Source organism: Gekko japonicus, unplaced genomic scaffold (assembly GCF_001447785.1).
Source record: "Gekko japonicus isolate JY-2015 unplaced genomic scaffold, Gekko_japonicus_V1.1 scaffold1973, whole genome shotgun sequence".
Classification (NCBI taxonomy): Eukaryota; Metazoa; Chordata; class Lepidosauria; order Squamata; family Gekkonidae; genus Gekko; species Gekko japonicus.
Window position 1 is genome coordinate 315,460 of NW_015164250.1, and position 11,124 is coordinate 326,583.

The following is an 11,124-nucleotide window of genomic DNA, read 5'->3' on the forward strand; positions in this document are numbered from 1 at the left end:
TAATTTCAGAAGCTTCGAAGTTGGCAATTCTGCTCTTTTGCAGCCTGGGGGAGAATCTGTTCCCTGAAGCGGTTCCCTTCTTCCACACCTATGGGTCACTCTGGGTCACACTTGTGCCCGTCGCTCCAAACAGCCTCTGCCCTCTTGGTGTTGACATCCCTCCGTTATTTAAGGCCTCACTAGCCTTGGCGAAGGCTGCACTGGACAGATTTAGCCCTTCCAATTCATCATGAACCTGCTTGCCCCTCTCCCCGCCCTGCCTAGCTCCATCCTATGATGATTTTCACAGCTCCCATTTCACTTTGCTGCTGATCTTCTTGGGAAGTGGTTCAACCTAGTCAGTACTGACAGAGGCACAGTTGTTGGATGGCAGGGGTATCGCTCCGATGCTGGGAGGTCTAGGTTTCAGCCAGGAGTCCAGTTTTCCCCACCAAACCCGTCTGAGGATTAGAAGAGGGAGGCCCAGGCTGCAGAAACCCAGGTAGGCAATTGCTAAAGATTTGAGGTGTGTGTAGGGTTGCCAGGTCTTTCTTGGACACCAGTGGAGGGGGGGGGGTAGGGTTGCCAAATACAAGTTGGAAAACTGCTGGGGATTTGGGGATGGAGCCTGGGAGGAGAGGGACCGCAATGGGGTATAATGCCATAGAGTTTTCCCTCCAAAGCATCTGTTTTCTCCAGGGATACTGATGATCTCTCTAGTCTGGAGAGAAGCTGTAATTCTGGGGTATCTCCAGGTCCCCCTTGGAGGCTGGCATCCCTCAGTGTGTGAATGTGTGGGGAGGAAAGTCTAGCCTGTTTCTTGAGGCATGTGAACAAGCTTGCTGTTTATCAGGATGAGACCTTGACCGATGCCACAAAAGCAGTTGTTCCGCCCTCGGTCTTCCATTTCCCCTGGTTGTACTGCTCAATTTCCCACTATTGGCTGCGCGGCCGCATTTTGACCCGCATCTCCCTGATCCTTATTTTTTAGGATCAAAAAGACGTGGGGGGAATCTGGGGTAGAAATGCAGGTCAAAATATGGCTGCACAGCAAATAGTGGGAAATTGAGCAGTACGACCAGGGGAAAACGGAAGACCAAGGGAGGAACAACTGCTTTTGCGGAATCGGTCCTTATTTCCCAGAAACTTCTTATGAGAGCTTCAGCAGCATAGCAACTAGAAGACAACCATAAATCAGGATGTCCTAGGTTCAGATTTCATAGGGTTGCTGACTCCAGGGGGAGAAATTCTTGGAGATTTGGGGTGGAATCTGGGGATGGTAGCATTTAGGGAGGTACCTCAGCAGGATCTATCCACCTTCTGAAACTGCCGTTGTAATTCTGGGAGACCACTGGGCCCCACCTGGAGGTTGGCAACCCTGTGTTTTGCACCTTCTAGGAATTCTCAGGCAAGGCACTCTTTTCAGCCTTCCTCCCCAATATGAGGATAGTAATCCTGATACGATGTACCATACAGAGCTGTTGTAAGTGCACTGCACTGTTAAAAGGTCTTAAACATTTTTTAAAAACCTGTACCGCTGCTATCTGTTGTTGCATTTGAATGTAACGTGTTCAAATGTTTTCCCCAACAATAGCTGAAGAAGCAAAGGGGCCTCAAAATGTATCTGTGAAGGTGCCCCGACCTGGATAGCCCAGGCAAGCCTGATCTCCTCAGATCTCAGAACCTAAAAAGAGTCGACTCTGGCAAGTACTTGGGTGGGAGACCTCCTTGAAATACCAGCGGTGGGAAGCGGGGGCAGGCTTTATCCAGCCACCTCTCTGAATATCCTCCAGGTCACCAGTAGGGGTCAGTCACCAGAGATTGCCATGACTTCCAGGTGTACGCATACACACACACACACAAAATACCCAAAAATGTATCTGTGAAGGGAGGAGTCCCTCTGTTGGTTTTGTGCCCTACCTAAGAGGAAGGCCCACACCACATCCCTCTTGAGTGGGATTATTTTGGAGGCGGTAGCACTTGATTGGGTGTGTGCTTTATGCTCGAGGTCCAACTGATCACCATACTAGAAAGAACTGATGAGCAGGAGCTTTGCCTTTCCATGTAATTTGTGGTGCTGATCATTTGCTTGAGTGCCCTGGGACAGACTCTCCTGCAGGCCTCCTAGTGTGGAGTACTTGGTCGGGAGGGCTGATGCATGGGCTCTGGGGAACGAGGCTGGACTTGATGTGCTTCTGCTGTCTTGTAGTTCTAGGATTTGATCATTTTGTTCCAGAAAGTCAGCTTAGTGTGATACTATTAAGAGCCAGAGTGGTGCAGTGGTCAGATTGCCGGGCTATGATCTGGGAAACCCAAGAGCAAATCCGCATTCTGCCTCAGAAGCTTTCTGGGTGGCCTTGGGCCGGTCCACACTCTCAGCCTAATGTACCTCATGGGGTTATTCTGAGGGTAGGATGAAGGAGAGGAGAATGATGTACACTGCTTTGGGTCCCCATTGGAGAGGAAGTCAGGGTATAAATGAATTAAACAAGATAAAAAATAAAAAATATATTAATGCATTTTAGCTTTTGTGGGATTTATTCCACAGATAAGAATATTTATCCATTACTAATAGCATGGTAAAGCTGTGGTGGCTCAAGTGGTTAAGATGCTGAATTGCAGGCTGCGGAAGGTCAGTAGTTCAGCAGTTCGAGACCCGAGTGTGCCGCATGACGGAGTGAGCTCCCGTCTCTAGTTCCAGCTCCTGCCAACCTAGCAGTTCGAAAGCAAGAAATTGCAAGTAGATAAATAGGTACCACTTTGGTGGGAAGGTACCAGCGTTCCGTGCGCCTCGGTGTTTAGTCATGCCGGCCACATGACCACGGAAACGTCTTCGGACAGCGCTGGCTCTTCGGCTTTGAAACGGAGATGAGCACCGCAACCCTAGAGTCGGACTCGACTGGCTTTCAAGCAAGGGAACCTTTACCTTTTAATAGCATGGTACCTGGTCTGTACAGACTGCATTGTGGGGGCAATCTTTGTGTGTGTTAAGTGCCGTCAAGTCATTTCCAACTTATGGCAACCCAATGAATTAAGGACCTCCAAAACACCCTATTGTCAACAGCCTTGCTGAGGTCTTGCAGACTGAGGGGCCCTTGGCTCCCTTGATTGAGTCAGTCCATCTCCTGCTGGGTCTTCCTCTTTTCCTGCTGCCTTCAACTTTCCCTGGGGTTATTGTCTTTTCCAGTGAGTCGTCTTCTCACGACGTGACCAAAGTAGGATAGCCTCAGCTTAGCCATTTTAGGCTTCTAGGAAGAGTTCAGGCTTGCTTTGTTCTAGAACCCACTTATTTGTCTTGTTGGCGGCCTATGGTATCTGTTGAAATTCTCCTCCAACAACACAGTTTGAATGAATCAACTTTCTTCGTGGCAGCTTTTTTCATTGTCTAGGTTTCACACCCATACATAGTAATGGGGAATACTATGGTATATGTTATCTTAGTCTTGGTCGCCTACAACACATCCTTAACACTTAAGAATCTTTTCTAGCATCTTCGTGGCTGCCACTCCCAGCCTCAATCTCCTTCTGATTTTCTGGTTGCAGTCTCCCTTTTGCTTGACAGTGGAGCCAAGGAACAGAAGAGCTTGAACAATTTCAAGTTCTTCATCCTGAACCCTAAATTTGCATAGTTCCACACTAGTCGTTGCTTTTGACCTTGATGTTCAGCTGTAATCCTGCTTTCGCACTTCCTGCTTTAACCTTCATTAGTATTTTTTTTCAAGTCTTCACTGTTTCCTGCCATTAATGTGGTGTCATCTGCATATCTCAAACTGTGAATGTTCCTTCCACCAGTTTTGACTCCACCTTCATCTAAACCTAATTCAGCTTTTGTTATATGTTCTGCATAGAGATTGAACAGCTAGGGAGATAAAATAACCCTTGTCAGACACTTTTGCCAATTGGAAACTGTTCTGTTTCTCTATTTTCTGTTCTAATAGTAGCCTCTTTTCATGAGTATAGGTTGCGCATCAAAACAATAAGATGCGGTGGCACCCCAATTCCTTTAAAGCCAACCATAGCTTTTCATGATCCACACAGTCAAAAGCTTTGCTGTAGTCTATGAAACACAAGGTGATTATCTTCTGAAATTCTCTCGTATGCTCCATAAACCAACATAGATTTGCAATATGGTCTCCAGTGCCTCTTCCTTTTCTGAACCCAGCTTGAACATCTGGTGTTTCTCATTCCATATATGGTACCAGTCTTTCTTTAAGATTTTGAGCATCACTTTACTTGAGAAAGTAATGCAATGATCCAATAGTTGCCGCAGTCTTTGACTGCTCCTCTTTTGGATTGGGATGTAAATTGAGTGTTTCCAGTTTGTGGGCCATTGGTTTGTTTTCCATATTTGTTGGCACAATCTTATTAAGTTTTGATGGACTCCATTTCAGTGACTTGGAATAGCTCTATTGATATCCTGTCTACTCCTGGTGATGTGTTTCGCCCTACAGTTTTTACTCTAGGTTTTTCAACAAAATTGTTTTGGAAGGAATCTGTTCTCCTTTCATCTCATCTGTACAGTTCTTGAGTGTATTGTTCCCATCCTTATTTTCTCCTGTTCAGTTAATGTATTTCTGTGATGATCTTTCAGCACGCCTAACAATGCTTTAAATTTTACTTCGATTTCTTGGATCTTGTGTAATGTATCTCTTGTTCTTCCTATTTTGTTGTTCTCTTCTGTTTCTTTACATTGGTTATTATAGCAGTTCTTTTTTACTCTACATGCAAGTCATTGGAATGCTACATTTGGACTTTTGATTCTATTTCTGTCCCCTTTTATTTTTGGTACCTAACCATCTATGTTTAGCAATTTAAAGAGTTGCATCAGTCATCCATAAGAACGTAAGAAGAGCCCTGCTGGATCAGACCAGTAGTCCATCTAGTCCAGCATCCTGTCTCACACAGTGGCCAACCAGTTCCTGTGGACAGCCAATAACAGGGCATAGAGGCCAAGGATTTCCCCTGATGTTGCCTCCTGGCTCTGGGATTCCCCTCAGCCACCATGGCTAGTTTAGCCACTGATAGATTTATCGTCCATGAATCTATCTAATCCCCCTTTAAAGCTGTTTATTCCTGTGGCCATCACCACATCCTCTGGCAGCTAATTCCACATTTTAATCACTCTCTGTGTAAAGTAGTATTTCTTTTTTTCATCCTGAACCTAATGCCTATCAACTTAATTGGATGCCCTCAAGTTCTAATATTTTGGAAGAGGGGAAAAAATTTCTCTTTGTCAACTCTCTCTATTTCGTGCATAATTTTATAAACCTCTATCATGTACCCCCTTAGTCATCGCTTTTCTAAACTGAAAAGTCCCAGACTCTTCAGTCTTTCCTCATAGGGGATGTGCTTCAACCCCTTAATCGTTTTGGTTGCGCTCCTCTGTACTTTTTCCAACTCTGAATGTTCCTTTGGAGATACAGTGACCAGAACTGTGCACAGTATTCCAAAGGAGGCTGCACCATAGATCTATACAGGGGCATTGCAACATCAGCCGTTTTATTTCCAATCCCTTTCTGAATAATCCCTAACATAGAATTTGCCCTTTTCACTTCTGCAGCACACTGGGTTGGTACTTTCATGGAGCTGTCCACTACTACTCCAAGATCTTTTTCTGTCTCAGCCTCAGCAAGTTCAGACCTCATTAACTTATACTTGAAGTTGGGATTTTTTTTTGTCCCAGTGTGCATCACTTTACACTTACCAGCATTGAACTTCATTTGCCACATTGTTGCCCACTCACCCAGTGTGTGGAGGTCCTCTTGGAGCTCTTTAAAGTCAGCCTTGATTTTCAGCACCCTGAATAATTTTGTGTCATCAGTCATCCACCAAGGCCTTTCTTTTCTTTTGGCTACAGGAATAGACTTTGTACATTCTTCCAGTTCATGTTCACTTGAACCTAGTAATGTAAATCTGTTCTTTACATGGTCTTTAAACTCTTCAGGAATGTTGTTTAGATTGTATTTTGGCACTATGAATGCTCTGGTGTTTTTCTTTGACAGTAACAATTTGATACCAACAATTTTGTGGCCTGTACTACAATCATATCCTGGTCTTGTTTTAGCAGAGAGAATACAGCATCTCCATCTTCTGATTCCAGTTATGTAATCTATTTGATTTCTGTCTTGTCCATCCGGTGATGTCCACATGTACAATAGTCACTCTATTTAGTTGCCTGAACCATGTTTGCAACAAAAAACTTGGACCAATTCCGCAAAAGCAGTTGTTCTGCCCTCGGTCTCCCGTTTCCCCTGGTTATACTGTTCAATTTCCCACTGTTTGCTGCGCGGCCGCATTTTGACCCACATCTCCCCCCGATTTCCCCTGCATCTTCTTGATCCTAAAAAATAAAAAACAAGGATCAAGAAGACACGGGTGAAATCAGGTGGAGATACGGGTCAAAATGTGGCCACGCAGCAAGTAGTAGGAAATTGAGCAGAACAACCGGGGGGGGGATGGGAGGCCGAGGGTGGAACAGCTGCTTTTGCAAAATCAGTCTTCTTGTCTTCACAGAATTCTATGAATCACTCTCCTGCTTTATTTTATGCTCCTAGCCCAAACTTTTCAACACTATTTAATTCTGTTTTATTTCCTACTTTTGTGCTCCAGTCACTTATCAGCACATCTTGTTTAGGTGTGTGATCAGTTTCTTCCTGAACACTCGTATAAAAGCTTTCCATTTCTTCTATAGTTGAGGCATAAACCTGAATTATGTGTATGTTGATGGGCTTTCCATGAAGTCTGATTGATATTATTTGATCAGACTTTACATGATTGCTTGAGCTACATCTCGCCTCAGTGTTAGAGCAACTGCATTTCTTCTGTGTTTGTCATTTCCAGAGTAAAACACTTTGTAATTTTCTGACTGAAAATGCCCTAATCCAGTCTACTGTAGTTCACTCGCTCCCAGGATTGCCATACTCTATTTCTCGTCTTACCACTCAAGTTTATCTTCTTACTTCTCACATTTCATGTTCTTATTATATGTTTTGAACAGCTTTGGACTTTCCTTTTGCATCCATTCACATCGAAAACTGAATGTCCTTTTGGCTTTAGTATAGTTGCATCGTTCAGAATAGCACTATTTGCACTTCTTCCCCAGTAGCTGATGGAGAGCCATCTGACCTGGGAGGTCCTGTCTTCCAGCACTGTATCTTGTTTCATTTTGGACAGTCTCTTCATAGGGTTTTCAAGGCAAGAGATTATCAGAAGTAGTTTACCATTGCCTTCTGCACAGTACTAACCAGGGTTAGTTGAAGTGTCACTGTTGTTGTTGTGCTGCCCCCAGCCAGCGTTTAACTGTAGTTAAGTAGAACTGCCATATATCTTTAAGAGCAGTTGCCCCTGGGAATTGAAGTCTTTAGTTAGACATCCCAAAGCATCCCTCTGACTGGCTGATTAACAGTCATTTCCTGCGCCCAGAGGCACGGGGATTTGAGTTTACAGCTTTCTTCCCCTTCCTTTGTCTACTATTTAAACGGCAAAGGAGGTCAGAGCACGCAATCTTTTTCACCATGAGCCAGTGAACTGAATTAGATTACAAAGATGTGAATTTCGCCAGTTATTCAGCTTTGATTGTGAATGAAGAAATCTTCTGAATGCATGTGGAGCTTAATAAAAAATGATTTAATTCTACTTTATTCTGGCCGTGCGTTGAATCACGTCCAGAAGGCACTGTTGACTTAGCGCCAGACGGAACAGTTGTCTATGAAAAATCCTCCACCAGTGTCACCTTGCACTACTGCTGCTGCTCAGTAGCTACCCTTCAAGGATTTCTCCACCCCCATCACCACTGGAACTGTCTGTCCTCTTCTGCTGATGTGGCCGTTGACCCCTGAAGGGACTGGATGCATCTTAGGCTGTGATCAAATGAGCACTTTGATCAGTTGCCGTTGCTTTTCCCCAACAGATTTAAAGAGCTCATCAAGACTGCAACATCTGCCTCCTGTTCCACAGTCAGCCCCCCATGCTTATCCCAGACTTTCCTGGCACCACACGAAATCCAGTATTTATATATCCTACTGATTTCACAGCACTTCTGTGGATGTGTGATCACTCTTGCATGGTGAAGCCATTTGGGAAGTCAGATCGCTGGCTTCCTGCTTTGCCACCATTTTTTTTTTGTGTAAGCAGACATGTGCTTCAAGCAGTACTTGTGAGTTTCGTCACCCCCTCCCCCCACCCATTCCAACTGAACCAGAGAGAGCTTCCTCCACCCTTCTCAGGATGAGGCTTATCTCTTTCATTTTCTCCCCCTTGGCTTACTGGCTTCCTGCTTTGCCACCATTTTTTTGTGTTCCTGATGTGCGTGTAAGCAGACATGTGCTTCAAGCAATACTTGTGAGTTTCGTCACCCCTCCACCCACCCGTTCCAACTGAACCAGAGAGAGCTCCCTCCTCCCTTCTCAGGATGAGGCATATCTCTTTCATTTTCTCCCCCTTGGCTTTCAAAAGCACAGTTTAAAAAACACTTCCCCCATGCTGAACTACAGGTCCCAGCAGCCTCCTCCAGCAATCCCATTGGTCACCAGCTGCAGCCATTCTGCCAGGAGTTTGAAGCGCTGCTTCCAATAAGTGCCTATGTGCATGCCTAGAAAACAAATTATTAAGGAAAACTGCCCCTCGCCCCACTCTGTGGCTGCCGCATCTGATCGATCAACCACAGGGTGAACACATGGTAAGGTGGGTTAAGGGAGGTATGTCTGACCAAACCTCTCAGTTTCAAAGAAACCCGGATAAATTAGGCAGCTACAACAGCTAATGAACTCCAGCTGTGAAAGCCTTCGACAACAAATTAGGGGAAATATCCTAAAGCATCACCCAGACATGACACTCCCAGCATTTGCCAAGGCAGTGCTTGCAATTCTACAATCTCATAGGACCCCGATTCATACGGGGACCACGGTGCACAGACAGAGCAAGTTTCTGCATGATAAAAAGCAGAGCTTCTTTTCTGGGGGAACATGCTGGAATGGAGTTCCGGAACCTCTTTGACCAAATACTTTTGAGAGCCAGTTTGGTGTAGTGGTTAAGTGAATGTTTAAAAGTTCATGAGTTTTCAATATGCAGATTGAAAACTTCCTTTCCCCCTTGAGAGTTCTGGCACCTTTTTCAAAAAGAAGAAGAAGAAGAAGCAGCCCTGATAAAAAGTGTGATAAATTATTGCTGTTGTGAACAGTCATAGTGCCTTACTGGTCTACATTTTAACATTGCATGAAAATGTCACAGACTGTACCTCTCACATTTCATGGCCTCCAGACTTTGGCATTTGCCTGTTTCCCCTGTGTCCACATGTCTGCTAAGTGAAGACACACTATATGCATCCTATGACACAGGCTCTAGCCCATAAAAGCTTAGACCCCATCAAATCTAGCATCTTCCCATTTGAGGTACCAAAACCATCTGTTAAGGCATTACAGAAATTAGTTTTTGGTTTCCTGTAACAGCTTGAACATGGCTATCACTCTGGAATGAGGGGACAAGATGTCCCACTGTGGCAAGCAGCTCTTATATAGTATTGTCCCACTCATAATGGGTCAGTAGTGGTGTTGACAAAGGGTTAAAAATAAAGGCCCTGGTCCACCTAACATTAGTCACACTTGACACACTATATGCATCCTATGACACAGGCTCTAGCCCATAAAAGCTTAGACCCCATCAAATCTAGCATCTTCTCATTTGAGGTTACTGTTAAGGCATTACAGAAATTACTTTTTGGTTTCCTGTAACAGCTTGAACATGGCTATCACTCTGGAATGAGGGGGCAGGATGTCCCACTGTGGCAAGCAGCTCTTATATAGTATTGCCCCACTGATAATGGGTCAGTAGTGGTGTTGACAAAGGGTTAAAAATAAAGGCCCTGGTCCACCTGACATTAGTAACACTTCTATCCCCTTGAAATAATAATTGAGCTAGTCACAACTAACCAGGCCCATTAATTTCAACGGGATTTCAGTGAAACTAGCTGCAGCCCAAAACTAAGCCCCACCTACCCGTGAAAACTTTAACTGCTTACATTTTGTGAATCTCTTATAACTCCTTCTGAATGTGTAAGAATGTCTCCTCTGTTTTCTGCAGTGAGTGCTGTGAATGTATACTTTTCAAAAAAGTCAAAGAAAGAAAGCATTTGGTTTGTTTGGAGCCTTCTCCCAACATCTGGCCACCAGACTCTGCGAGCACAACTTTTGCAAAGTGTGTATAACCCCTAGACACTGAGGTTACACAGGCACCAAGTGATCCTCGGGGGAAAACCCTAAAAGAGAAAGTCACTGACTCCAGTGGCAGAGAAATCGTCCAGGACAAAAGGACATATCCAAATCTGGAACCTCCTGCGAAAATGGGAGATAGCCCTAGACTTAGAACTGTAGAGGAAACAGGACTCTCAGCTGAGGATGTGTGTGAAAAACATGGAGAAGATGTACGTCTCTTCTGCGTGGAGGATCAAATCCCACTTTGTACAGACTGCAGAGAATCTGGGGCTCACGTGTCACATACTGTGATTCCTAGGGAACAGACGGCAAGTACGAGTAACCAGGTGGGTTAAAACTAGCACCATGAATTTTATCCATAAGGCAACAAGAAGCCAGTGAAAATGCGGAAGCATAATGTGCTCTCACTGGACCACCTTTTCCAGAAACCTACATTTGCAGTAGAACTAATTTCTTGGACAGTCATCCAGGGTAGTCCCGCACGAGGCTCATTAGAGTAGTCTGGCCTAAAGCTAGAAGGCTTTGAGTGGCCATTGTATCTGTCTATTCAAAAATCACTCTTTTATGCTTTTCTTCTTGCAAGAGAAAATATACAGGGGCACTATAGTATTTATTGATAATATTTATCGCCTACATTCTGTAGAAGTATATTTGAGAAAGCTTACTAAAACCAGGAGAAAATTACAATAGAAAAAACACAATGATACAAAGTAATAAAATGAAGCATGAAAACGAAAGTTTTAGTAGATAAAAAGCCTATTAAAGCAGCATCAGGAATATTTGGGAGAACAATTGTAAATATCCTAAAGAACAGATTTCAACTAGCATCTTAAAAGCCACATCAACTGGGGGAGAGAGGGAAAATGAAAAATGCTTTCATCTGACACCAACTGCAGCTCCAGTATCAGAAGAAACTTTGTGGGGAGAGAGTTTCAAA

At 44.2% G+C, this 11,124-nt stretch overlaps 1 protein-coding gene across 2 annotated transcripts in view; it reads left to right on the forward strand.

Annotated features, from left to right (window-relative positions):
* Positions 1-211: 211 nt before the first annotated feature.
* LOC107108251 (early activation antigen CD69-like) overlaps positions 212-11,124 on the forward strand; it is a 24,171-nt gene continuing 13,258 nt past the window's right edge. Inside the window, exons 1-3 of one of the 2 annotated variants that reach the window (XM_015408662.1) lie at positions 212-481; positions 8,472-8,656; positions 10,057-10,513. In XM_015408662.1, the coding sequence (XP_015264148.1) occupies positions 10,316-10,513 (198 nt within the window). In that variant the 5' untranslated portion in view covers positions 212-481; positions 8,472-8,656; positions 10,057-10,315. The remainder of the gene's footprint in view (positions 482-8,471; positions 8,657-10,056; positions 10,514-11,124) is intronic. The other variant, XM_015408661.1, reaches the window with a different exon arrangement.